The sequence below is a fragment of the Vicugna pacos genome, chromosome 6 (genome assembly GCF_048564905.1).
Source record: "Vicugna pacos chromosome 6, VicPac4, whole genome shotgun sequence".
NCBI lineage: Eukaryota > Metazoa > Chordata > Mammalia > Artiodactyla > Camelidae > Vicugna > Vicugna pacos.
Genome location: NC_132992.1, coordinates 93,491,737 through 93,519,298, shown reverse-complemented (window position 1 = coordinate 93,519,298; position 27,562 = coordinate 93,491,737). Strand labels below are relative to the sequence as shown.

At 53.5% G+C, this 27,562-nt stretch overlaps 1 protein-coding gene across 3 annotated transcripts in view; it reads left to right on the top strand.

Annotated features, from left to right (window-relative positions):
• Positions 1-27,562, top strand: part of CDC42BPB (CDC42 binding protein kinase beta) — a 92,221-nt gene that overhangs the window by 63,057 nt on the left and 1,602 nt on the right. For 2 of the 3 annotated variants that reach the window (XM_006209084.4, XM_031679413.2), the window contains exons 13-36: positions 313-555; positions 2,005-2,115; positions 2,777-3,021; positions 3,094-3,199; positions 3,585-3,709; positions 4,043-4,148; positions 6,017-6,165; positions 7,467-7,561; positions 9,343-9,422; positions 12,793-12,882; positions 13,208-13,285; positions 14,530-14,635; positions 15,400-15,536; positions 16,131-16,270; positions 17,486-17,567; positions 18,595-18,811; positions 18,958-19,020; positions 20,054-20,650; positions 23,303-23,400; positions 23,483-23,567; positions 23,687-23,804; positions 23,894-24,011; positions 24,413-24,518; positions 24,606-24,676. In XM_006209084.4, coding sequence (XP_006209146.3) covers positions 313-555; positions 2,005-2,115; positions 2,777-3,021; positions 3,094-3,199; positions 3,585-3,709; positions 4,043-4,148; positions 6,017-6,165; positions 7,467-7,561; positions 9,343-9,422; positions 12,793-12,882; positions 13,208-13,285; positions 14,530-14,635; positions 15,400-15,536; positions 16,131-16,270; positions 17,486-17,567; positions 18,595-18,811; positions 18,958-19,020; positions 20,054-20,650; positions 23,303-23,400; positions 23,483-23,567; positions 23,687-23,804; positions 23,894-24,011; positions 24,413-24,518; positions 24,606-24,676 — 3,366 coding nt within the window. Of the gene's footprint in view, positions 1-312; positions 556-2,004; positions 2,116-2,776; positions 3,022-3,093; positions 3,200-3,584; positions 3,710-4,042; positions 4,149-6,016; positions 6,166-7,466; positions 7,562-9,342; positions 9,423-12,792; positions 12,883-13,207; positions 13,286-14,529; positions 14,636-15,399; positions 15,537-16,130; positions 16,271-17,485; positions 17,568-18,594; positions 18,812-18,957; positions 19,021-20,053; positions 20,651-23,302; positions 23,401-23,482; positions 23,568-23,686; positions 23,805-23,893; positions 24,012-24,412; positions 24,519-24,605; positions 24,677-27,562 lie in introns of those variants that run through there. The other variant, XR_012073843.1, reaches the window with a different exon arrangement.

Below are 27,562 nucleotides of genomic sequence, written 5' to 3'. Positions count from 1 at the left end.
TACTTGTGTGATTGTGGGTAACGCAGGGGAGAGGTCAGAATTCCTGAGCCAGACTTGCCTCTGTGAGCAGGCTGCTCCTCTCGTGGGGGGGGGGCCTCACCTGAGCACAGGTGGGCTGCTTCAGGCTGCACGTGGCTGTGCTTGAGCAGAGCGAGGGGCTTTTCCTCAGAAGGTCAGTTCTTGGCCTGTGGCAGCAGTCTGTAACCAGCTTTGCTGTCACTATTAACCCCTTAGTGCAGTGGGCGATGGTGCCTCTATCCGCCCAGGTCTTTGTCAGGCAAACCTGAAACATCTGTAACTCTTTGTGCTCAGCAACTGATCGAAGCTTCAGAGCGACTGAAGTCCCAGGCCAGAGAACTCAAAGATGCCCACCAGCAGCGAAAGCTGGCCCTGCAGGAGTTCTCGGAGCTCAATGAGCGCATGGCCGAGCTCCGCTCCCAGAAGCAGAAGCTGTCCCGGCAGCTGAGGGACAAGGAAGAGGAGGTGGAGGTGGCCATGCAGAAGATCGACTCCCTGCGGCAGGAGGCCCGCAGGTCCGACAAGTGCAGGAAGGAGGTAGCTTCTCAGGGGTTTTGGGGCTGCACTGATGGGACTTCGGGCGACCTTAGGGAACCGTCTGCGTGCTGGGCTGCATTACATAAATCCCTGTAAGACATCTTAAATTTCACGTGGAGCCAAGTGAGTCTCTCTGCCAAGCATTTATTTTGTAGTTCTCAGCCCTTGATACCTATTTGTCAAATTATTGAAAGAGGTTACTATAGTATTAAACTTTTAAAAATTCCCTTTTAAAGCAAAATAGAGGGTATCCACGTTGTGTGCTGTAGCGTGGCTTCAGTAGACGTGAAGACTAGAAGCAAGTGGAAGACACGCACGTCTCAGCCTGGAGACTTCACGTCAGCTGCCTTAGAGCAGCAGGTCTGAGGCTTGGGTTTCGGGGCTTCTTTACATTTAAGAAGTCACTGATGCCCCAAAGAGCTTTTGTCTGCGTGGGTTATAGATCTTAATGGTTACCATATAAGGAATTAGAACTGAAGAAGTTTTCAATATAACAGACTATTTACATGTTCAGATAAGTAACATTTTTTATGAGTTTTTTTTTATTGTGGTGAGAGTGGCATTTTTAACATTTTTGTGCTTTTCTTTAATATCTGATTGAACAGAAAGCAGCTGGGTTCTTGTGAGTGTTTTTGCATCGTCTGTAGTGACACATTTTGGGGGGAAGAAAACCCAGCTCCTAAGATAGGTAATTGGAAGAAGGACCTTGCAGACCTCCTGATAGGGTCTCAGGACCCCACTCGAGAGCTGTTGCCTTACGTAATTCCCAGTGTTCAGCTGTTAACAGGCAACGTATTTTCAGCAGGCCTTCCTTGAAGGTGCTGTTAGGATCTGCCTGGTACGCTGGGTGGGGCAGCCCAGAGGTACACGCTGTTGTTGCTTTCATGTTCGGGGCTGTTTGTCTTTTGGCCTCAGAATGCCAGTTTGTTTTCTTGCCCAAATACATCTGTAGTTGTAGCCAGCTGTAAGTCAACTTAGTGAAGGCCCTAACTGAGCGCTACCGTTCCATTTGTGGACGAAGTGATGAGATGTCTGGGTGTTGCTTTAAAATAATTAGGGAGCGGACGTACGGCCTAGGAGTTGGGCTGGGTTGCTACCTGTCGACGCTGGGTGATGGTCCGTGGGGTTCCTGCACTCCTCTCTACTTTTGTGTATGTTTGCAATTTTACGTTTAAAAAGAACTAGAATCTGTGTTCTGTAGATTTCAGAAGTACTTGTTTTCACAAAACCAGTATACTTGGTTGAAATTTAATCTCAAAGTATCCATTTAAACTGGAATGTAAACTTACTTTGTTACTAACCAGCCATCCCAGGGAAGCCCTGAAGTGTGTTTCTCAGCCTTTAGCTTGTGATAAACTCTGATGGAGAGTGAGGAACTGCACCTTCGGGTGAAGAGCTGAGTGCCGCCGGGGCTCGCGGCATGTGGGTAAGGCCGTGCTCTCTCTGTAGCTGGAAGCCCAGCTCGAGGACGCCGTCGCCGAGGCCTCCAAGGAGCGCACGCTGCGTGAGCACAGCGAGAACTTCTCCAAGCAAATAGAAAGTGAGCTCGAGGCCCTCAAGGTAGTGCCTCTTACTGAGAGGACAGACCGTTACCCGTAGTGGCTTCCGCAGGGAAATCATCACGCTCCTCAGGGCAGAACCACACCCGGGACTGTCCCAGACGACAGCCAGGAGAGGGTGGGGGGTGGGGGGCGGCGGGATGTGAACCTGATGGGAAAGCTTTTCGGTAGCGTTTCGCTTTTACAAGCCAGATTCCTTGATTTTGTTCCTTGTGCACGTGTTCCCAGCAGTATTCAGCAGGCCCTGGAGAACCAGCACCTGACACTTTGTGTGTGTCGTGGGTGTGTGGATTCAGTGGCGTCCGTTCCTGGAAAAGTTCCTTACGGGCTGGTCGTCTGTGGCCAAAGGGGGCAGGGGGAGATGGCAGAGACCGCCGTCTAGCCCTGTTACCAGGAGGGAGCCTGACACAGAGTCAAAAGAATACTGTTGTGTAAACAAACAGTGCGAGTAGACCTTGAAGAGCATTCATGTCCGAGCAGGAGGCAGCTTCTGGGGTCCCCGGCAGCTCTGGGCTCACCTTGCTCAGGGCAGACCCCTCCCCCCAGAGCCTGTCCTGGCTCTGCTGTCAGGAGGGCAGAGGAAGCTGCCTGTGCGGAGGGGTGCGACCCTGGGTGGCAGGCGAGGCCTGAGCTCTGTCATGTGTTTCAACCTTCACCCTCAGATGAAGCAAGGAGCCCGGGGACCAGGTGCCACCCTAGAGCATCAGCAGGAGATTTCCAAGATAAAATCTGAGCTTGAGAAGAAAGTCTTGTTTTATGAAGAGGAACTGGTCCGACGTGAGGCCTCACACGTGCTGGAGGTGAAGAATGTAAAGAAGGAGGTGCACGATTGCGAGAGCCACCAGCTGGCCCTGCAGAAGGAGGTCCTCGTGCTCAGGGACAAGCTAGAGAAGTCCAAGCGAGAGCGGTAGGTGTGCGCAAGCCCCACGGGTGGCGGGCCCGGGGCGGGAAGCTGACCGCCCTCTCCCCCGGCTGCCAGGCTCAGCGAGGTGGAGGAGGCCGTGGGCACCCTCAGAGACAAGCACGAACGCGAGAGAGCCCTGCTGTTTGAGGAAAACCAGAAGGTAACTGCTGAGAATGAAAAGGTAATTTGAAGTGTCTGGTTTATCCCTTGGCGGAAGCGTAATTTTTTTTCACGCTTGAGTCTTAGAAGTTCGGTATTTTACGTATTTTAATTTTTGAATGAAATAATGTTTGACCTTTTAATTGGGATGTTTTCATTTGGTTACAAGCTCTAAGTACGTGAAACCACTAGCTCTTACCACTTTTACATTCAGATTTGTATTGAAACATGATTTAAGTTAGATATGATCAGAAAGTCTATCTTGGAAACTGAGTTTGGAAAAAAATCTCCTAATGATTAAAGAAAACTTTCAAAACCATCAGAAGAACTTGTAGTTTTCATTGTGCTATTATCCCGTTTGAAGGATGCCAAGTTATGAGTTGTGTGGCACACTTGTTTAATTTCAGCTTTGTTCCTTTGTGGATAAGCTCACGGCTCAAAATAGACAGCTGGAGGATGAGCTGCAGGATCTGGCAGCCAAGAAGGAGTCAGTTGCCCACTGGGAAGCCCAGATCGCAGAAATCATTCAGTGGTACTTGCACCCCGCCCCATGCTCGCCCATGCTCGCCCCAACCCTCGCCGCCTCTTCCATGCCTCACGGTGTTTGTCTGAAGTCTCAGCGCGGACTTCACCTTGTTTCCCCAGAATCGTTGGTGTCTGGGGGGCAACAGTTCTGTCCAGTGATCATCACGTTGGACTGAAGGGGAGAAACAGCACCTCCAAGTCTCAGAGGGTGTGGGCCGGGCTGGAGGCCCGCGTGTCCCGAGCCCAGAGAGCGAGCTGGGTCCAGCCTTCCCTGCCGAGGCGTCGGCTTGTCCCGGGCCACTGGGCACCTCTTGCTCACAGGTTGCCTCTTCCCTCCCAGGGTCAGCGACGAGAAGGATGCCCGGGGCTACCTGCAGGCCCTCGCTTCTAAGATGACTGAAGAGCTAGAGACACTGAGGAGTTCCAGTCTGGGGTCAAGAACACTGGTAGGTCTGGTTCTGAAGCCCGAATCTGTGTTGTTATGGGATTGTCTGTGGCTCCACTTGATGTGAATGTGGCAGGTAATTCCAGTGACACGAGAGGCTTCGGTGAACATGAACTCAATTTGAGAACCCTTGTCAGTCATCAGGAGATCGCAGATTATTTTGATACCGTTCATTTATTTAACAAATAGTTACTGAGGACTGGGCTGTGTGGAGAAGTCTCAAATTTCAGGACTGGCTTCTGCCCTCAAGGTGCTTGGATTTATTGATGTGACCAGCTGCCCAGTGATCTGTGATTTTGACATCCTGAGTGTGGCTGGGTTGGGAGGCTGTTCCCAGGCGGCAGCCTCATGTGCCCCCCGCTTCCTTTGTTCGGTCCAGTTTACCCTCCTTAAAGTACAGATGTGCAAGCTATTTTGAGAAAGAATAAAGGCATAGAAAATCAGCTTTATTAGAAGACTAGTTAGAACTTAAACTCAGCGAGCCCACGTTTTCTTCCCATGTCTTCCTGATGTGAAGGTGTATTTACGGGATGGGGCGGGGCAGGGCAGGACCTTTGAGTGGCTTTGGCTAGTGATCCTGTCGGCAGGACCTGAAGCCCAGCGTCCTGTGATTGCTGGGTCCTGTGACTTCACCTCTTGTGGGCTCTCCTGCCTTCGCCCCTCTTTCTTTCTGCATGTCCGTCCTCAACGCCAGTGCTCTTAAAAAATGCAAACAGCTCATAACTTTATTGAAGGAAAAAACATGACCCTGTTCTTTGCTCCGTAATTGGAAAACACTTTTTTCTTTACATTTATGAACACCAATTCGAATGAGCAATACATTTTTTTCATTTCTGCTTTTTTCTTCCAGTCATGTCTACACGTACACTGGCACTTATAAACGGCATTGAATGAGTTTTGTGCACAAACTTCATCAAAGATGAAAGAACACTGTCGTAGGTTCTTTTAGCAAAAGGGGATTGTTGAGATCCTTGTCACAGAGCCCTTTGTGAACAGTCCTTCCTGTTGAAGGTCTGACTGGACGCAAACATACTCCCTCTTCATCCTTAGAAGTGTGGTGCTTGTTCGCTTACCATTCCTGAGAAAGCTCACACAGGACACGGTCCCTGAAGACCCGTGGAGGCCTCCTTCATCTGATGGGCCTCATGTGGTCGTGAGAGCCCAGCTGCCCCTGCACCCTCCTCTTCTCATTGCCCACTTCTGATGAGACGCGCCCTCAGTCGGTTTTCTCCCCTTTCCTGTTTGGAGGAAAGGTGAAATGTTCTCAGCTGTATGCAGTGAAAGCCTAAAGCACGGCGTGCCAGGACAGTCTCTCCAGGGTTCTTTTATCGTCTTAAAAGCGGGGGGGAACACATCAGGGAACTCAGTAAGAACATGAAGAATGCTGTAATCGGCTGGGCTGTTTCCCTGTGGCTTTATTCTTCTAAGTCATTCCATCATTCTTCCTTTTTTATTTAGTTTAGTTTTTTGTCATAGGAGGGAATAAGTAGTGAGTAATGACATAATTACTGGCAAGTTGAAATAGCAGAAGGTTTCAAGATGTAGGAAAAATAAGACACCTGTGATCCTGTAACACACCTTAAATCTGCAGATGGTCTAGTGGAGCCGCATAGGACTTGCTCTGCGGGTCAGGTTCTTCTTCAACAACAGAAGAGTGAATTTTATTGCTTAGAAGACCTCTAAGAAAGAATAAAGTCACAAAATATCAAAACTAAAATTGAGTCTGATGGACTTCAATAACATCTTGAGAGTTAATATTTAAATATAGTAAAAGTTTAAGGTTCGAAGAAGATAGTTCTTTGTTAGCATTAATTTTGTTAAGCAAATAGCTCAAGAATGTGTTTTTAATATTTGAACCAATATCCACAGGATCCCCTTTGGAAAGTTCGCCGTAGTCAGAAGCTGGACATGTCGGCTCGGCTAGAACTGCAATCTGCTCTTGAGGCGGAAATCCGGGCCAAACAGCTCGTTCAGGAGGAGCTGAGGAAGGTCAAGGACTCGAATCTCGCCTTTGAAAGGTGCCTGAGGACCGGGGACCTGTTCCAAGCAGTGTGCCATCCCTGGCACTCAGTGGGCAGTGGAGCTGGGTGGACAACTGTGCCAGTGGACTTCACCTCCTGGTGGCTGTCTGCAGGTTCTGAGTGCCAGGGTCTCTGAGTGTGTATGTCGGGGAGGGGTGTGCCCCCCATGCTGGGTGACAGGACTCACAGCCACATGTCCATGGACCCCACTCAGGCCTTCAGTTCATCAACTTAGAGCTTTTTCTTTTAAGCTAAAACGAGTATTTTAAAATGTAGGTTGAAGATGGTATGCCTATTTGAAAGTTTCCCCCACCTTCAGACAGTGGTAAGAGCACACTTCCTCACAGGAGGAGGTTCAGCAGGTGCTGGGCGAGAGCCCGTGTCTGCAGACCCTGCCTTGCGCTCGGGGTGTGAGGATGAGCTGCGGTTTCAGGAGGACCGGCCGCCCGCCTGTCGTCACGCCTGCTGATGCGGATGCTGCTGGGACAGGCTCTGACCTGCCTTCTGAGGGGGGTGTCTTGGGAGTGATGGTGCCGCTGACAGGGTTACCGAGTCCCAGATCCTGTTAGTTTGGGCTAAAAAACTAGTAGTAGTAACAGCTGCCATTTAAATAGACTCCTTTTTACTAGGAGCTGCTGTAAGGGCTTCATTCCGTTAAGTTACATGACTTTACAGCATCCCTGCAAGGCGATACTCTGACTGCCCCCATTATACAGACGGTGAGACCAAGGGCGGAAAGATGAGCTGGCTGACCCAGCCTCGCCCATGAGTGTGGAGCTAGGACTTGATTGCAGGCCCCCCACTCTTGGTGCTAGACTCTGCTACTTGCCTCCTGGCCAGATGTTAAGCATAGCCGCTGACTCTGCTCCGCCCCCCACAGGCACAGGAAGCACAGGAGCCCCTCTGCTCGGGCCGGGGCACCACCTTCTGGTGCAGGCCACCATCTTGCCCATTACGAGAAAGACGTTCGGTCTGACAGCTGAGTCATCCAGGCTGTGTGTCCTCAGAGGACGCCTCTAGAGATAGATAAGGAAGGTCAGAAACTTGGTTAGAGCTTCACGGGACTGTCAAGTTCACATTTGCTCACAGTCTGAAGCACGTGTTCTCTGCGTACCTGGGGGAGTGGAGAGGCTGATGGCGGGGAGTGGGTCCACGTTCCGCCTAGCCGTGGTGTCGAGCTCCTGCCCTGCCCACCCCAGACACCAGGGTGACCCTGCCCTCACAGCTTGACACTCTCTCGACCAGCCCATAGATGACCTGGGCTCTGTGCATTGAAAGCCATTTATTTTTTATTTTAGTAAACTGAAGGATTCCGAAGCCAAAAATAGAGAATTGTTAGAAGAAATGGAAATTTTGAAGAAGAAGATGGAAGAAAAATTTAGAGCAGATACTGGTAAGATAAAATCATACACTTCTGAATCATTTCTTTGTTTTCCTCCCATGTGAGCTTTAAAAAATTATTTTATTTTATTTTTTTAACTTATGAGGGGAGGCAATCAGCTTTATTTATTTATTTTTAATGGAGGTGCTGGGGCTCGAACCCAGAACCTTGTGCATGCTAAGCAGGCACTCTTCCGCTGAGCTGTCCCCTCCCCTCAAGTTATTTACATACAAACCTTTTTTTAATGGTTTTGTTTTAGATTTAATTTCTTACAGGTTTAGTTAACTTTCAGTTGTATAAAGAAAGCACTCACCATAAGTCCAAAGCCCAAACTCTGAAATAGAGCGGTTCAAAGACACCCTTCCCGAAGGTAGCCACAGTTTTGGGTTTATTCTTCCTTTGTTTCTTCTTGAAAACATAAAGCAAACGCCTACATCTGTATAGTTAGACATCCATGTTCCCCGGATTTCACGAAGGCCTGCTCTGCTCATTCTTCAGGCGGGCAAGGCCGCAGCCCGCAGTGGGCCTGGGCCCTTCGCAGCTGCACACGCGCTGCTGTGGGCTGCAGCAGCCCTGGCGGTGGGCGTCGGGCTGTTCCGGCCTCTTGCATAGTATGTTCCCTTTCTGTCCGTGTACTTCGGGAACAGTTGTCTTGCAGACATGGCTGGTTCTGCTCCGAGGCTTGTACAGCTGTGTCCCCGCCTCAGTGCAGGCAAGGGTCCTGCCCCGCAGCCTCACCCACAAAGTAGGATTTCCCTGTAAACGGGTCGGGGAAGTGGCATCCCATTCGTGTTTTCTTATGAGCAAGATGTGCATCTTTTTGTATGTTTGAGGGCTGTTTATATTTTTTAGTCTATGATTTATATACTTGTATATACTTGTATCTTCTGCCCATATTTTAAAATTCAGATTATAATTTTTTTAATTTTTAGTTTTTAATATACTGAGGATTAGATCCTTTTGTTTGTATTACAAATATTTTTCCTAGTTTTTCTTTTTACTTTGCTTATGATTTTTTTCTTTTTAGAGGAGATAGTGAGGATTGAACCTAAGACCTCATGCATGCTAAACACACGCTCTGCCTCTAAGCTGTACCCACTGCCATCCCCACCCCGCTTACGATTTTTTTTACCAAGAGTAAGATGTTGTGGGGTTTTTTGTTTTTTGGGTTTGTATGTGTGTGCACCAAATTTACCAGTTTTTTCTTTTTGAGTCATAGGGAGATATTCCTAAGTCCCCAGTTGTTCACGTTCACCCATGTTTTCTTTGAATATTTATGTTTCATTTTAAAATTTCAAATCACTAGTGCATTTGGAATTTGCTGTGAGGTGCAGGTTGAGGAGTGGGCCCTGTTTTGTCTCTTCCCCGCAGCTGGGTCGCTGTCCAGCACCAGTTGTTGGAACGTCCCCCTCGCTGCTGATTTCAGACATGACTCTCCCCACACGTGAGGTCGCCTTGGGCGCTGGGAGTGTTTCTGGATTTCCCTCCTTGTTTATTGTTCAGGGGCAGGAACCACCTGAATCTAATTAAGAGTCTAGTGAGTCTGTTTTACTGTCTGCTGGGTCTCCCCCGCCGCCAGCCCCTCATTTTTCAAGCTTCCTGAGAGAGGCTGCGTTGGTTACTCTCCCAAGTGTCCAGCTTTGGGGAAAAGTCCGACAGTTGATTGCTGGAATCACATTAACTGTATCAGTTCACTTATGGAGAACGCTGTCTGGGTAACACGGAGTCTTCCCATCTGAGCATGAGACAGTCTTACATCTTTCACCTGGACTAGTCTTGTTTCCTTCCTGCAGGGCTCAAACTTCCAGATTTTCAGGATTCCATTTTTGAGTACTTCAATGCTGCACCTCTAGCGCACGACCTGACATTTAGGGTAAGTAAGTGTTTTTGAAAGTGACGAGTGAACTTAAGATAAAAGTAGTGTAATGTGGTTTGACTACCTGTGGGGCCACAGACATACCAGTGACATCGGACAGTTTAGTCTCAGTTGTGCTGACCCTGTAATTGACCAGGGGTGTACAGTGTGTAATAAGGTTAGAAACAGTGTAAAGTGTTTGAAATGTTCCCAGACTAGCTTCCTCAAATTAAGTGGGAATTAAAGTGCTCGGCATCTCCGGACGAAACCTACGCTGGTGTCTGCCTGTATAGTGACTATTTCAGGCAACTTTTAAATACAAAATAGAAATTCTTACAGTGTAGCAAATGAAGAATGAGTGGTCGTGTTACTGTTTCGGTGACGTGTGTCTGGCTGTACAGTTCCATCTTGCTGATGGGTGGGGAAAGGAGGTTTGGAAGAACAGTCCGGCCCCAGGTCCATTGCTGCAGTCCTGGTGTTGGAGTTCAGTGCTTCTGGTCAGGAAGTGAGTGACCAGAGCGGGCGCCCCAGCCCAGGAAGCAGCTGCTGAGTGCTCAGTGCCTCCCACTTCCTGCTTTTGGACATTGCGAGTTCTTGAAGTCACTTGTCAGGGCAGGACAGTCTCTCCCTCTTTTTCCGAAACTATAGGGTAGACCCTTACCAGCAACCCCTGAAGCAAGCCAGAAAGTAAAATGATGAAAGCAAGTCTCATTAATGGGACTTCCCACGTTTGTCATTGCTTTTGTTGGTTTTCTAACCTTTTGTTAGAAAATCTTAAACCTGCAGGAAAGTTGAAAGAATAATACAGTGAACATCGTGCATCTCGCCTGGCGTGGTACTGTACGCTCTCTCCTTCCCTCCCTGCACACACAGGCTTCCCCCCGAACTGTCTGGACGTGAGTTGCAGGTATCAGTGGCCCCTAACACACTGAATTCTCAGTGCTTATTTCCTGAGACCAAGGACGTCCTCCTCCACTGCCAGTGACGTCGTCGCGTGGAGGACGTTTGTGCTGTCACCTTAGCGCCGCCCACGGCTGCTTTCCCTCCAGTTCCGCAGCCAGAGCTCGTGAGCTGCATTAGTTGTCCTGTTTCTTTGGTCTCCTTTAATCTGGAGCTGCGCCCTCATCTCCCCCCCGCCCTTTTTGTGACAGTGACGTTTTTGTAGTGTCCGACCAGTGGTCTTGTAGACCGTCCTTCACTCTCCCTCTTGATTAGATGTGGGCTGGGTGTTTTTGACGTGAAGCCTGCGGAGGAGATGGTGGTGTGCTCTCCCTGAGAGCAGAGGTCAGCTTGCTCAGCATCGGGGATGCTAAGCTTGATCGTCAGGTGGAAGTGGTGTCTGCCAGGCCTTGTCGGCCGTGCCCTGGGTGTCTGTGCACCAAGCAGCCTCTGCCAGTGGGTTAGCGTCCGTCAGCAGTCTTCGCCTAGATCAGTTATGACAGAATCCAAATAGATTTGTATTGCTCGCTCCCATTTGGGTACATCTGTTTACATCAGCCTGTCAGGGTGGTTTTTTATCAGATTTGTGAGGCTTGTCTTTTTCCTGAAGTCCCCGGTTTTTTAAGAAGCAAATCCACGTAACCGTTCGTGCACACCGTTCTTTCACAAGCCTGGTGCTGCTCGAGCCTCCTGCCTTTCTCTGGCGCTGCGGTGAGACACCATTGTGCCGGGGCTGAGCCAGAGACACTCAGTTGTTAACAGGATGGAGGTGGCTAGGAAAGCAGTGACTTTCCTGTAAAATTGGTGGACAGAGTAGCATCTGTAGCAGCTCAGACCTTCCGTCACCCTGGACCCTGCCAGCAGAGCAGTTTCAGCAACGAGGTGACGGTGTTTGTAGCCAGCACTCCTGCTGTCTTGATGCTTGATTTAAATCCCTCTTGACCCCGAGATGTAAGTTGGAAGGGCATTTACTGACAGAAAGAAAAAACCCTGGGTCAGAGTCTGAGTGTGTTAGGAGGATTTCCAGCCTCGAGAATCACCTTACAGAAGTTCTGCTCTGCTTTCCCTGTGGTAAGCGTGTTGTTTATACTAGAAGTGTTTGCCAGATCGACTGGAACAGTGTATTTTCATGCAGGTTTTTATTGGGTGGGAAGTGATCATTTTTGTCCCTCCTGTCTGTCACACCCGACAGAGGACTCTGTCTCCTCCTCCACATCCTCTCTGCCAGCCCCTTGGGGAGCAGTGGGTCGCTGCCGGCGCCGGGGCCCCATGCCTCTCACTCACACCAGTAGAGCGGTTTCCTCCTCCTTAACTTGCAGCCTTTTGATTAATTCACCAACTCAGTGAAACTGGTGGGGTTGCTGCGTGGCTTATGTTAAATTACTTAATACCCTTTTGCCCTTCGTTTATCTGAAGGTGGGGCTCCAACTCATGTAACTGCCTTATCTGTGGGGCAAGTTGCTTAGATTTGTAGCCTTGGTAATTAGCAACTTGGTCTGGCTCCCCCTGGTGAGCTTGCTCCCACATCCGAATACTGCGGGACACAGCTGTGCGAGCGTCTCTGCCTGTGCGCTGCCTGCCCGTCCAGATCTGGCTCCTTACACAGCAACTTCATTAATTCCAACCGTTGAAAAGTGTTTCTCTGATTTGGCCTATTGGGATTTCGATGTAGCGCACAAGATACAGCTATAAACTGCGGCTGTAGGCACCCACCCAGCTCCTCCGTGTCCCAGGGCGCTGTTCCCTCACGGTCTTGTTTACAAAGCGTATGTGAATCTGTGTAAATAGCGACTGCTGGTGATGAGATACTAGATTCAGGAACACTCGTGAAAATGAGGTCATTTTTAGGTGGCTTTTGAATGTAGCTTTAGCTTCCGTTTCAAATCGAGACATTAACTTGGGAATCTTGAGTTATTGGAACAAAGCATTGCTCCCATGTGTCATAAAACTTACAGAGAAATCTCTGCTTCTGGCCACAGATACACAGACATTTTTGATGTTAGAATTTCTTTCTGACGCTGAAATGAGGTCTAGGAGCATGTGACTGTTTTATCTTAGAGACCCAGGTATAGAGAAAATCACTTCTGAGTGACGTCAGGGGGCCAGCAGTTTGCAGTACCTGCCCTGTAAGTGGAAGGATGGTATGGGCTATAGTTGGGGATGGGGACAAATGGTCTCTGGCCTTTGGTGATAACTGTGACCTGTCAGAGCCAGCCCTCCCATGCGGTCACCAGCCCAGCCTCAGAATCCCACGGGCAGTGGTCTCGGGGAAGGGAGGGCAGCTGAGTGAGGTGGGGTCCGCAGCGGGATGCCACTGGACTAATAACCCATGCTGGGACCCCAGGGCCCCAGTAGAATGCACTTTTGAAGTAAAAACATGTAGATAGGGTCTAAGTTCTGCAGAATAAGCTCTTTCGTTCCCACCATTTTTCTGCCCTTGTTTTTACAGACCAGCTCAACCAGTGAGCAGGAAACGCAGGCTCCAAAGCCAGAGGCGTCCCCTCCGGTCTCTGGGGCGGCGAGCATGGACCAGCAGGAGGTAAGAGTCCTGCCCCGCCCACACCCTGGAGCCTGGGTCTGCGCCTGCCACCCCCACCATCCACGGGCCCCTCAGGTCCCCGAACAGAAGCTGCTCTGCTGCCACACAGCTTGTCGCTCTGAGCCCAACCCCTGTGTCAGAATTACTGTCGGTGTGTCGGCCGGACGAGGGCTGCTCTGATGGCCGTCTGGACGGTGCAGCAGATTAAAGACACAGAACTGTTCGCTGCTCATAGTCCCAGAGGGAAGGGACTCCCAAGCAGGGTCTGACACGTAGCAGCTGTGCTGAGCCAGGGCAGCACTCATCTGTCCCTGCTTGTCCCCAGGACACGGCGCGGGCCCCTCAGAGGCCACCCCCCGTGCCGCTGCCCGCCACGCAGGCCCTCGCTCTGGCTGGACCGAAGGTAGGAACCATGGGGCCTTCTCAGATTAGACAACTTTAGTGTAAATGAGACGGATTTGGTAATGTTTTGTTCTGAATAGTGTGTGATCCAGAAAGTGTCAGGGCCTTGTGTTCTCTTAATTAAGCCAGTGACACCTGAATGCATTTTAATTGGAAAATTTCAGAGTTTAATCTCCCTGCTCCCCTTTCTCCATTCCCCAGAGCATACTTGCTTCTCCAGGGGCAACCACTCTGTGTTAAGTGTCTAAGTCCCTCTCCAAATTTATCTCCGTCTGTCTGGCTGTACTTTGAGCCTGAGAGAACCACGTGGTTTATGGTAATAAACGTAAATGGAGCCCTGCTGAATGTGCAGCTTCGTACCTTTTCCCGTACATGTGTCTTGGCGAGCTGTGCTCGTCAGTACACGCAGGTCACCGTAGGTGTCTGGCTGTGGCGGGGCACTAGGCCTCACACTTAGCAGGCGCTGGGCCTTATGTACCAGGTGCTTCCTCTCCTGTGATGGAGATGTGGCCTCTTACGGTTTCAGCTGCAGACAGCCATACCACCTAGCGATGAGAGACCTGATTTTGCTTGAGACCAACTAATGACATGGCTTTCGGGCTCAAGGAGTAGACCGCTGTCTGTCTGGAGTTCATGTTGGTCACTCCCTTGTTTCTTACACGTGGCTCCTCCATCTTTGTGTGTCCCTGAAAGGAATCCTTCCATTTGCTACGCTGAGCTTTGCGGGTGCTGTGCTGTGTAGCCCTCAGCTCACTTCTCCGTTCAGCTTTATGTGTTCCACTGCCTGCAGCGTCCTGCGTCCGTTCTCCCGACAAGGGGTTGCGGGCCTTTCCAGGCTTTCGCTGTGAAGAACGAACAGCCTGTGGCTCACTTCGGTCTCCTGGTCTCCTGGGCAAGGGCTGCCGTGGCTGGCAGCCTGTCCCAAAGCGCATCCCCTGCCGGCCCCCAGGGCCTCTAGCAGGCGGGGCAGGGGTGGGGGTGTGTTGGGCCGCCCTGGGTGCCACCCCCCAGCCAAGCTTGCTGATTCCAGTAGCCCAATTTGTCACTGAGGGAGGCATGCGTGTCTCACTTTCCGGCTCCGGCTCCGTGGGTGGCACCACTGCTCTTTGGTTCGAGCTGCTGGGAGCACATGAGCCTCACAGTGAGAGCACACGTTTCCAGCTTTGCAGGGTTGGGCTCAAGGTGTCCATACCGCCGATCACGTTCTCCGAGTCTATGCCTCACCTCCTTGTGTTCCTCCTGCAGCCGAAAGCACACCAGTTCAGCATCAAGTCCTTCTCCAGCCCCACTCAGTGCAGCCACTGCACGTCCCTGATGGTGGGGCTCATCCGACAGGGCTACGCCTGCGAGGGTGAGTGCCCACCTGCCAGCCAAGGGAGGGCCCCGTCACCCTGGGCACCCGCCGCCTCGGGGAGAACGGTCCCTGGGGAGGCCAGTGAAGCCGAAGGCAGCCTGGCCGCGAGGGAGCTGCGGGCAGATTCTTCTTGTCTGGCTTTATGAGCGCTCAGTAAAGGTTTGTGCGTTGGAATCCTGAATCCTTGCTGCAGGGACAGTGCACAGCCATGGGGCGGCCACTTACCTTTTGATGCTTGTGTGTTACGAAGTGTAACGTCCACAGTCATTCTCCAGGATTAGGGAGAGCAGAGTAAGAAGGACTGTCAGATCCTGTGCTGTCTAGTCATCTGGAGAGAAGCACCGCTGTTTGCATCATGTTCCGTCATTACTAGCACCTCAGACCTCCGTGTGGTGTCTCTCCCTGTGCGGGGCACCGCGTCACGTTGGGTGGCATGTCCCGTGCAGTTGTGACAGCTGTTTCATAGATGAGCAGCCAGCCGAGGTCACGCGATGGGAGGTGACAGGTCTGGGGCTGGTGCCGACCTGAGCACATGCCCTGACTGCTGGTCAGCAGGTCCTATAAGCCTGTAGGAAAGTTATTCAGTGCCAGAATCCCTGGGCGTTTGTGGGAATGGAGTTCTGCAACTGTTACCTGTTGGGTGTCAGGACTGTTCCGCGATGTGGGGTCCTGAGTGGCCGCCTCTGTGGCACACACGTTGGGAGCCCTCGCTGCTTGGCAGGGGGAGGCAGGTTCTGATGGCGTGTTCTGCACTTTGCCAGTGTGCTCGTTTGCTTGCCACGTGTCCTGCAAAGACAGCGCTCCCCAGGTGTGCCCCATACCCCCCGAGCAATCCAAGCGACCTCTTGGTGTGGACGTGCAGAGAGGCATAGGAACGGCCTACAAGGGCTACGTGAAGGTAGGGCGCGTGAGGAGGTGCAGCCCCACTGCCGCTGGTCTCAGCCTGGTGACCACGGCCACTCCCAGCCATTCTTGAAATTGGTGCCTTTGCTGCGTGAAGTGACCCTGGACCCCTCTTCTCCTGGGAACGAAGCCAGGCCCAGGGGTCCTGAGGATCCCACAGAAACACACTCAGAATCACCCAAGGTCTCTCATCCCCACCCCTGGGCTGATGAACTTGAAGACAAGGTTTCAGAGCCAAGTGCTGTTTGAAGGCTCTGCACCAGGCTGCCTCTGAGCCTGGCCAGAGCGTCCCACCATGCTCCCTGTCCCCTGTGACCACACCGTCTGCTGCCTCATCTCTGTCACGGCAGCACCCCTGCCGCAGTGTCCTGAGCCTTCTTGGGTCAGGCACGGCTCTAGTCGCCAGCCTGGGGGACATGAGGGAGCCGTTCCTGGAGAAGTGGGCCAGCCGTGCAGCCGCTGGGGGGAGACCGGGTGCAGTGGCCACCTCCAAAAAGTCTCCCAGGGTTGCAGCCTCCACTTCCTGCTGCCTGGACGTGCTGCAGCCTGCCTGCCTGGCCTGGTGAAATGTGGTCACTTTGATCTGCAGGTCCCCAAGCCGACCGGAGTGAAGAAAGGGTGGCAGCGGGCCTACGCGGTGGTCTGTGACTGCAAGCTCTTTCTGTACGACCTGCCCGAGGGCAAGTCCACCCAGCCCGGCGTCGTTGCCAGCCAGGTCTTGGATCTCAGGTGGGTGTCTCGTGTGGCCTGCCCTTGCTCCAGGAGTTTTATTCGACTTGTTTGTCTTTAGTCAGCATGAGAATTCCTTGCTTGGTCGTCTTTACCCCACATGTACCATCACGTCCATGACTGCTGCGCCTGCCGGGAATGTTCCTGCTGTGAATGTTTTTGTCCGGAAAGATTTGCCAAATAGGCATCAACATAAGCGAACTGCTCAGGAACAAGCAGGAGACGCCGAGACGCGCTGCGTGGCCCGCGTGGCCCAGGCTTCTCAGTGCCAGACACGTGCTGTCTCCGTGACGCGGGCCTCGGGCCGTGTGTGTGCGGCCACGGCATTTGTGGAGTGACAGCGTCTCTTAGCACCTCATCTCTGATCTAGGGCCGTCCTTCCACCAACACAAAGACAAAGAGCACCTCCCCCTCCCGCGTCCTCCCTGGCTGACCTCTCACCCTCTGAAAGGGGTGTGGTAGTGACGTCATTAGGTCAGAGGGTTGTTGGGAAGATTACACAGGCCGTGGACAAGGCGTGCTTAGCACAGAGCCTCCTTGTCCTGCCCTGTACGGGCATGCCCGTCCCTCTGTCACCCACCCCTGGTGCCACACGGTATGGCACCCGCCCAAGACTGGGACCCAGCCTGAGCCTCATTCTCCAGCACTGGTGCCTAGGGGCCACTGAGGGCCACTGTAGGAATGGAGGTGTAGCAGCCTTGCCTCCAGGTGGTTTACACGGGCCAGGGGTGAACAGCTGGGCTGTGATTGGAAGAGTACCCCGGTGACCCTGCTCACCCCTCACTGCGCACAGGTGTGTCCCTGGCCCAGCGGTGCGGGCACCCTGGGGCATAGCTGCGTTACTCGTCAAGCTCAGGGTTTAGAGCGAATTGGAGATGATTCTGTGATTCTCTCAGCACATTTTATCCCCATTTATAGCCAAGTACAGGCCAGATCACTGACGTGTATGCTTATAGCTGTGGAACGGTGTGACATGGGGAGCGGACGTCCACTCTCAGACGTCTAGTCATGGACACACGGGATTCGCGTCTTGGGTGTATTGGCTTTGTCAGTGGAAGCGTTTTCTTGTCCAGGTGGAGGCGAGGAGCCTCCCTTGCATTCTAGAAAATAGCCATGAGAGTGTCCTTTGTCGCCAGATTTGTACAGAACAGTGGGGGGCAGCGTACCAGGTGCCAGCCTTTTTCCCAGTGTTCTGCATGTTTTATTTCTTACCAGAGACGAAGAGTTCTCTGTGAGCTCAGTGCTGGCTTCAGACGTCATACATGCTTCACGCCGAGATATTCCGTGTATATTCAGGGTATGTTTTTTCCCCATTTCTAAGAAACTTTTCATTACTCATAAAAAAAAATCCATGTGACTAAAGTAAGATGACTGTTCTGAGCATTTCCTTGTGTTGTACAAGGGGCTGGCACACATCCCGAAGGGCCTCCTACTGCCCCGCCTTCCTGCTTGCTGCAGGCCACCCCGCCCCACACCCCTCACCCAGGAGCAGAACCTCTCCGCACGCCGCAGGACCCCTCTTGGCGCATCCCCACCAGCTCCTTTCCAGGGCCCTGCCTCCCTTTACACCCTCTGACCTCCTCCATCTGTGTCTCGGGGGCTCCAGCACCGCGTGCTTGGTGCTGGAAGCTGCCTCGGGGCGGTTACGATGGAATGAACCCCACGTCTGCCTCCCTAGGATTTGCTGTATTAACTAGAGCAAAAGAGGAGAAAACAGACATTGCTCATGCGCAGTTCTGTCAGTGGAGGTGCGAGCCCGCCGAGTCAGTCGTACACACTGGCATTAGGAGGCTTCTAGAAGATCGAGGAGCCCCCTCCACTGGCATTTTCATTAAATACCATGAAATTTTGGTTGACCACAAAACTAAGTCTATGAGCCACTTTTTGTTAACTCTCATCTCTACTGAGAAACTGCATCTGTATATAATACGGAAGAGTGCCGTTTCATGCCTACAAGATGGTTTCGTAGCAGCGGGAGCCGCCCGCATATCTGGTAAGTGTTCGGGGCGGCTCGCAGGAAGCGCACGTGGGCAGAGTGTCTAGTCCCGCCGTGCCTGGACACGTTCCGGCTACAATGAGAGCATCCAGGAGAACAGTATTAAAGTGAACATCACACCACAGCTTCGTCAGGAGCAGGGCTAACTGAAGTCTGACGAGGAAGTGTCACCTAGGGACCGGGCCCCGCCTGCTCCCGGCCTCTGCGGCAGCTTGGACTGGGCCCCGGTCCCCTGGATCCCAGTGCCCAGCTCTCCAGGCCGGTGCAGCCGTCGGTTTGGTGTGGTGTAGTGGTCTGACGGCTTCTCTTTGTTTTTTCTGTCGTGAAGGTGACGGCCTCTCTCTTAGATACTCCTTCCAGGACCAGCTCACTGCTCATTCTGACTGAAAATGAGAACGAAAAGAGGAAGTGGGTGGGGATCCTGGAGGGCCTGCAGTCCATCCTTCACAAGAACCGCCTGAGGAGTCAGGTGGTGCACATTCCGCAGGAGGCCTACGACAGCTCGCTGCCGCTCATCAAGGCCATCCTGACAGCCGCCATCGTGGGTACGTCTCCGGGGTGCGGCGGTGTAAGAGCAGACTCGGGCGGCCCTGCAGCGCGCTGGGGCCACTGCTCTGCTGTCCATTTGCACTTACGGTTTCTCCACGTGTTGAAGAAGCAGATGATCTGTTTCCCTTTGTGTCGTCCGCAGATGGGGAGAGGGTCGCTGTTGGCCTGGAAGAAGGACTCTACACCATCGAGGTGACCCGTGACGGTGAGCGCACAGGGGCCTGAGGCCTGCCGGCGCTGCAGATGAGCCCAGGGTCCTTGGCGGGGACTGTCAGGGTCGAGGCCAATTCACTGGATGTGTCGGCTAAGTCACCATGTCAGGGATATTTACAAAGAAAGGGAAAGGCAGGGGGCCGAGAAAACGACTCTGCAGCAGATAAGACAGACGTGAGGGGTGTCTGTTCATAGCCTGTCCACCGGTCCCTCCACCTGCGGTCACAGCCCCCACCCAGTGGGTCTAGGGCAGCGCAAAGCCCCAGGGCTGAGGGAGGCAGCTGCTGTGTCTGTTAAGTTCTTTAAGGAGAGGACTGAGCAGGCACTCGGGCAGGGAGAGCTCCCCAGCACAGTTCCTGGATGCACCAAGGCCTTACCGAAACTTTCCTTCCTTTGCTTCAAATTTGGGCTTTCATTCTTCCCAGCAAGGAAAACCAAACGTCTCCCCGCTTCAGCACCCTGTCGGGGGCTGAGACTGGCCCTGGGAGCCCTCCCAAGGACCTGTGGTGGCTGTGTCCCTTCCCGATGAGCCTGGGGTCTCAGCACACTGGTGACGTGGGAGGAGGGTAGCTCATGTGGCCTCAGGGTGGCCGCTGCTGATTCAGGGGTAGTCTTCCTCAGGACCCAGACCCAGGTCTCTACTTCAGAGCCCCGGGCAAAGGGCCTGCCCCAGTTAGGGTGCCAAGGTTATTGGGTGAGTCTGGGAGCCCGTTGAGGGGTGGGTGCTCTCAGTGCATTTATCTAAGGATGCAGTGAGGTTGGAGACAGCCCTTTGTTTCCAAAATGCAACCTGCAGGTTCTTGGGTTCAGGGATGAGCTGGAGCGGGGTGCAGACCCACCCCCCCACCCAGGGCATCGCTGCACTCAGCATCTCCCAGCCAGGGCCCTGGTGTGGGGGGTAGGGGCAGCGCAGGGAGGTGGAGGTGGAGACAGGGGTGTTGGAACAAAGAGGAGGTTCCTGGTGGGGCGTTAACAGGTGCCCTGGGCCTCACTCTCAGCCTCACGCCCCTGCCCCCTTCCTGCAGTGATTGTCCGCGTTGCTGACTACAAGAAAGTGTACCAGATCCAGCTTGCTCCCAAAGAGAAAGTTGCTGTCCTCCTCTGCGGCCGGAACCACCACGTCCATCTCTGTCCGTGGTCCGCCTTTGATGGGGTGGAAAGCAACATTGACATCAAGCTTCCGGAGACCAAGGGCTGCCAGCTCATAGCGACCGGGACACTGAAGAAGGGCTCCCCCACCTGCCTGTTTGTGGCGGTGAAGCGGCTGGTCCTTTGCTATGAGGTCCAGAGAACTAAGCCTTTCCACAGGAAGCTCAGTGAGGCTGTGGCCCCGGGCACTGTGCAGTGGATGGCCGTGCTCAAGGACAAGCTCTGTGTTGGCTACCCTTCCGGGTTCTCTCTGTTGAGCGCCCAGGGAGATGGGCAGGCTCTAAACCTGGTAAATCCCAATGACCCCTCGCTTACGTTCCTCTCACAACAGTCTTTTGATGCCCTTTGTGCTGTGGAGCTCAAAAGTGAGGAGTACCTGCTTTGCTTCAGCCACATGGGACTGTACGTGGACCCACAAGGCCGGAGGTCACGCACGCAGGAGCTCATGTGGCCTGCGGCGCCTGTTGCCTGTAGTATGTATATGTTTTCTGTTGCCATACCCCTGCTGCCGCTTTCACATCCACAGTCAGCATGCGTCCTATTCTGCGTTGGTTCGTCTTCCAGTTCCCTCAGCTCAGTGGACAGAGAGGCGTCAGGAGAGGCGGGTGCGCGGCTTCTGCAGTTGAGAGGGTGGTCCCAGTGCCGCTCCCCGGGCCAGCTCGGGGTGGGCTCGCCCGGGACCACCCGCCTGCTTCCCTCCTGAGCCGCCCGCCGCACCCTTCTCTCCCCACGGGCTCTGCGGGGCCCTCCCTGGGCAGGAGGTGAGGTGGGTGGAAGCAAGGACCTGCGCTTTGTTGATTTTTTAAGACGTTTCTTGTGACGAGGTATAAACTTACATGGTAATGAAAACAAGCTGAAGGTTTTCAGCGGCCAGAAAAAACTCAACTCTGACTTTCAGGTTAGAGTTCCTCTCGGGACAGATGTTTTTCCAAGCGGTAGGAGCTGTTGTGGAAGACAGTTTGGTTCAATTTAACTGTCTTCTCTGTGAAAGGTGGTGCTGGGTGGAAGGTGTGAAGCCCCTCGGGCTTGGAGAGCAAGGGCCTTGGAGGCCAGGCTCCGGGGGGGCGCTTAAAGACTCTGAGCCTCTCGTTCTGCTGCTTGGTACAGTGAGGTGGCCTGCGTCGCCACACCAGCAGGTCGGAGGGGAGCGGGGGACGAGGCCGGCCACGGGACACGTGGGTTTCCAGCTGGCTGGGGATGGGGTTGGCTGGGAGCTGGGTGTCATAGTTTTCCTTAATTCCCCAAAAGTACTAGCTTGTGTCTGCTCCGGCAGGCCGGCCGAGTCCCCAGGGCGCAGGGACCGGGAGCCCAGGCCTGTGAGGGGAGCTGCTGGCCTCCAGCTCTCAGAGGCTGCTGGGCGTTCCCGCCTCGCTGGCCCTCGGCCAGGGCCCGCAGGAAGGCCGCGGGCCTCTCCCAGCTTCGCCTCCTCACCTCACCCCCTTGTCTTTGGGGGCAGTGGTACAGGAGTGGCTTCAGAGCCACACGAGCTCCCTTCATCAGCGCCTTTTTCTCCAGAAATGTAATTTTTTTTGAGGAGTCTAGTGTCGAACAGGATGCAGGCCCCAGAGTCCGATGCTCTACGCCTTGGCCGTGAGTGACCCGGTGTGGACACCCGAGGGTCTTGTGTTCTCCTCTGATTCCAGTTTTTGCTCCACCTTTGTGCTTTTTTTTCTCCTCCGTGCACAGTACGGGCAGTTTTAGGGTTGGCAAAAAGAAACTCAGTAACTCTCAGGAAGGAGAACTAAACCTGTTGCCTCCTTGCCCCGAGCCCAGTGCTGGGCACTTGTGTGTCCTCACCCCTCCTGTCCCGCAGGGAAGGTCGATCAGCCCCATCTTACCGGGGAGGACACTGAGGCCCACGCGGTGAGGTCCTGCATAAGCCACGCAGCAGGGGTGGGCGCGGGATCAGGCCTGTCAGAACACACGCGTGTGGGCGTTTTAGTTTACTTTTTCTTTAGAGCTGACATCTCTGTTTATCACTTTATCAGCAGATGGGCCACACACGTCCCTTCCTGGCACCCACGTGCTCCCCGGTGAGAGGTGGTGCCTCCCCGCCCCCTTGTGGGGGAAGGGCTCCTGGACGTTTCTTCAGGCCCGCTGATTGCTCTGACCACCTTCCTGTGGGTGGCTCTCAGAAAGAAGGCCTCGTGGCATGGCTGAAATGTCGCTTCTGGGACAGTTTGCCGACTAGTTCCAGCGCATGTGTCTTGTTTCCTAAGCCCGCTTGTACTTTCTGTTTTGTATTCAGAAGAACAGGTGCGGCCGGGCAGCCCAGCCGGGATCTGTAACAGCAGCAGAGCAGAAGCTCTTGAGAAACCGCTTTCCGTTAGTCAAGTGTGGCAGGGTAAAGGGTAACTTCTGGCTCCGGAAGGTAGAAGGCGGGGAACCAGGGCAGGGCTCCCGCCGTCGCCAGCCCGGGTGACCAGCAGGCTGAGGCACCGCTGGTAGTTCCGGTGTCCCTCCCGCCGTCCTGCACGGGGAGGGTCCTCGGTCTCGTGTCTCTGGCACACTGGGTGGCTTTGCGTCCCCGCCTGAAACATAGCACCACTTAGAGGAGGGGGAGATGGCTCTGGCCGCAGAGCCACCATGGGGAACAGCTGCCGCCACTGACCTGTCATGCTGAGACCAGACCACCAGGGGGACACCTGCAGACACCCCTGTGGGCCCCGTGATCACCCAGAGCTTGGCAGTAGTTTCTGAGTGGGGATCTGAAATACTTACCCAGGAATCTGACTTGGCATCTGTTAGAAAAAACGTTGGGCCCGCCTGAGTTTCAGATGTGCAACTTCAGCCTGAGGTAATAAGCTGCAGTGATGGTAAAGCTGAATGGGAAGGCTGAGGTTTTAAACAAGTCATCGCTGGCATCTCTGCGGTGGTGGCAGATGCTGTCAGCTGCAGAGCTGACGGGGATGCCCCAAACGCTGGTGTGTCTGCACTTGGAAGTCGAGGCTCCTTATCTAGAGTGGGATGTGAAGGCACCTCCGGTCTGAGCCGTGTAGCCACCTTGGGGGGCGGCCCTCCCGCCCTCAGGAAGCTCCAGGGTGCGGGGTTGGGCCGCGGCCCTCCCGGTGGACGGCAGGTGGGGCCGGCCTGGCTGCTCACCCACTTTGCTTCGTCTGCACCAGGTTGCAGCTCTTCACACGTCACAGTGTACAGCGAGTACGGCGTGGACGTCTTCGACGTGCGCACCATGGAGTGGGTGCAGACCATCGGCCTGCGCAGGGTGAGCACCGGCGGTGTGGGCGCCCCACCCTCACCTGCGTCCCGTGCCCCCAGCTACCGCCCCTCTCTGGTTTCCGCCGCAGATCCGCCCACTGAACTCGGAGGGCAGCCTCAACCTCCTCAACTGCGAGCCTCCCCGCCTGATCTACTTCAAGAGCAAGTCTGCGGGTGAGCCCTCCTCACAGGGGCAGGGCGGGCGGGCGGGAGGGTCCTGCCCCAAGACGGGCCCCGCACCGGGAGCACGAGGTCCCGAGCAGCCACAGAGTCCCTCCTGCTCCTCCCTGCAGGAGCGATTCTCAGCGTGCCCGACACCTCTGACAACAGCAAGAAGCAGATGCTCCGGACCAGAAGCAAGAGGCGGTTTGTCTTCAAGGTGCCAGAGGAGGAGAGACTGCAGCAGCGGCGGTAGGGCCTCCCTGAGGCACGGCCGGGGCCGTGGTGGAGCCCAGAGGACCTTGCCATGTTCCTGAGTCACTCATGTGTTCTTTCCCCAGGGAGATGCTTAGAGACCCGGAATTGAGATCCAAAATGATATCCAACCCCACCAACTTCAATCACGTGGCCCACATGGGCCCGGGTGACGGGATGCAGGTGCTCATGGACCTGCCTCTGGTGAGCTCGGCGCCTCCCTCCCTGTCGCACCTGTGCGGGGCCGGTGCGTCCCAGGCCCTGCCAGGGTGTCAGAAGGAAGTAACTGTCAAAACGATGGCTAAATAGCATCTCACTGTGGGCAGGTAGCACGCTTTGTTTTCTTTCTCACTCCAAAGCCTATAGGATTTCTGTGGGATTTAACTTGGCCTAGAACTGCTAGTGCCATTTCTCAGTTCAGAACTGGTGAGACTCCGCTGTCCGAAAGCCTTCCCGGCCCGTGTTGCTGGTTGGGTCCTGGGGCCCCGGCCTGGTTGTGCTGCAGATTTGGCGGTTGTCCAGCGGGCAGGCTGGACTCAGACATGCTCTGCCCTGGGCCCGTCGTCGCCCCGTGGCAGTACTGACGTGCTGCCCTCTCTGCCCAGAGCGCCGTGCCCCCATCCCAGGAGGAGAGGCCCGGCCCTGCGCCCGCCAGCCTGCCCCGCCAGCCTCCGCCCAGGAACAAGCCCTACATCTCGTGGCCCTCATCAGGTACCCAGGCCGCCGTGGGCAGGGGCTCCGGGCTTCCATTCAGCTTTTACCTTCTTTCCCTAAGATGACGGCTGCCTCTGTCCATAGGTGGATCCGAGTCCGGAGTGGCCGTGCCCCTAAGAAGTATGTCTGATCCCGACCAGGACTTTGACAAAGAGGTACGGCTTGCCGGGTGACAGGGGATGAGGCCTGGGCGTCTGCAGCTCCACACGTGGAGGAGACTCGAAGCAGCTATTCTTTGGAGAAAGCTGCTCCATCTCCCGGGGCAGCCGTGTAGGCCCTGGCGGTCACCAGCGCCCGGAAGCCTCCGCTCATGCTGCCCAGGCTGTGCCGAGGGACGGGGCCCCACGGGCTCTCTGGCTGTGAGCCTGTGAGGAGAATGGTGTAGGTGCTCGGCTCCCGAGCCACCCGACTCCCCGCCCACACCTGCCGGCCTGCGCCGGGAGAGCGCGGCGAGGTCTGAGCTCGGAGTGGGCTGCGGGCAGGCGCGGCCCGCTGCCCTGGGGCGCCGCCCGGAGGGGCCGTCGCCTGCACAGCTGAGGAGCACACGCCTTCCTGTGAGAAGTGCGGGGGCTCCTCCCACCTGGGCTCCGTGTGGTTTTGTCCACTTAGCTGTGACAGCAGGGGGTGCGTTCCTTTTAAAGCACAGGGGGCCTGGTGCGTCTGGGGGCCTCTCCTCTCTCCTGACTGCAGCCACCGGAGGCGGAGCGTGGGGACTGAGGCGGGGCACCCTGCTCAGGCTTCCCTGGGGCGTTCCCTCCGCGGCGGCGGCGGTATTCCCGGGCACCTTGAGGTGTGCCTCCCGCACCCCAGCTTCCCCGTGAGCCGTGCGTGAGGGTGGGTGGCGGAGGGACGGCACTGAGGGCCTCCCGCCCGCGGGAGCGCTTCTGTGGGAGGGAGGCGCAGGGCCGGGCGCTCTGGTCTGCCCCCTAAAACCAGCCCCGGCTGGGGCGGCGCACACTCACGGGGGCTGCTGGGCTGTCGCACAGGTTCCCGGTTCTTGCTGAGGTTGGCCGTCTTCAAACGTGAATTGGCCGGTTCTCCTCCGAGGTCCGTGCACCCTTCACCTGTCTCTGTGCTTTTCTTACTGGTTTATAGAAACTCTTTACAAATGGTGCATATTATCCGCTGCAAATACTTTTCCTGTTACCACTGATGTTTTAATTTTATCTCTAATTTTAAGGCTGTTTTATTGTACGAAAACTTCAAATTTTTATGCAGTCTAATCTACTTGTCTTTTTCAATTAAGGTAACATTCTTTTGTAGTCTCTTTGAGAGCTTGGCAGGGTTTTCTTTTCTGTTTGTCATTGTGACGTGTAGTTCTGTACACGTAGGTGTGACAGACCACAGCTAAGTGTGTAGAACTACACCTTGGGTGTATACCTCGAAGTGGAATTGCTGGGTAATATGGTAACTCTGTTTAAGTTTTTGAGGAACCACCGAATTGTTGTTCACAGCAGCTGCACTGCTTTACATTACCACCAGCAATATACGGAGATTAAGGTTTCTCCACATCTCTGCCAACACTTTTTTCTTTTTCTTTCCCTAATTTAATAGCTGTTCTAGCAGGCATGGAGCTGCATCATCGTGGCTTTGATTTGCGTTTCCTTGATGATTAGAGATGTCACGCCCCCTTTCACGTGCTTGCTGGCCAGCTGTGTGCCTTCTCGGGAGAAACGGCTGTTCAGATCTTCTGCTCAGTTTTTAATTGGATTGTCTTTTGTTGTTGGGTTGTAAGAAATTTTTTGTATAATATGGATACCAGACCCCTATCAGATACGATTTGCAAAAATTTTCTCCTGTCCTTTGAGTTGTCTTTTCACATTCTTAATAATGTCTTTTGATTTACAAAAGTTTCTAATTTTGATGAAGTCCAGTTCATGTTTTTTCCTTTTGTCACTCATGCTTTTGGTGTTGTATCTAAGAATCCATCGCCAAATCCCAGGTTACGAAGATTTAGTCCTTTTTTCTTCTTAAGAGTTTTGTGGTTTCAGCTTTTGTATTTAAGTCTTTGATCCATTTTGAGCCAGTTTTGTATGTGGTGTGAAGTAGGGGTCTGGTTTAATTTTTTTCGCATGTGGATGTCCATCACCGCCTGCTGAAGAAACTGCTCTTTCCCCCATTGAATGGTGTAGGCACCCTCATCAGAAGTCAGTTGGCCATGGTTTACAGACACGTCTCTGGACTCTGTCCTCTTCCATTGGTCTGTGTACTAGTATTACTACACTGTCCTTGATGACTGTTGTTTTTTGTAGTACATTTTGAAGCAGTAAGTTTGGGAAGTGTGAGTTCTCCAGCTTTTTCTTATTCAGCATTATTTTGACTATTCTGTCATTTGCAGTTCTGTATGAATTTGAATATTGGCTTTTCCAATTCTACAAAAAAAAAAACTTGGAATTTCAGTAGGGATTGCATTGAATCTGTAGATCACTTTGGAGAATGTTGCCGTCTTAACAATAAGTAGTCTTCCAGTGCGTGAAAACAGGGTATCTAATTATTTAGGTGGTCTTTAGTTTCTTTCGGCAATGTTTTCTAGTCTCAGTATACAAATCTTTCACCTCCAAATGTAACTGATTTATTCCCTGCTGTATTTTATCCTCTAATTTTCTTTTCAGGCTGTTCCTTGCTGGTGTGTAGAAATTACAACTGATTTCTGTGTGTTGATCTTGTACCCTGCAGCTTTACTGGATTCGCTACATTCTTGTGTATGAGTTCTTTAGTATTTTCTATGTATGTAGAACTGTGTCATCTGTGAGCAGAGACGGTTGTATTTCTTTTCCAAACTTGATTTTTCTGAGTGCTCAGCTGGAACAGCAGTGCTGAGTAGCGGCAGTGAAAGCAGGCAGCTTTGTCTCATTCCTCCTCTGAGGGGAGCCTCGGTCTCTCACCACTGAGTTAGGAAGTCAGCTGTGGGTTTCTCAGGGACACCCTTTGTTGCGTTGAGAAAGTCCCCGTTTCCAGTGCTCTTATCATGACAGTGTCGGGTACGTGACCTCTGACCACTTGGTTGTGTGGTTTCCTCCTTTTGTAGTTGCTGAGTCATT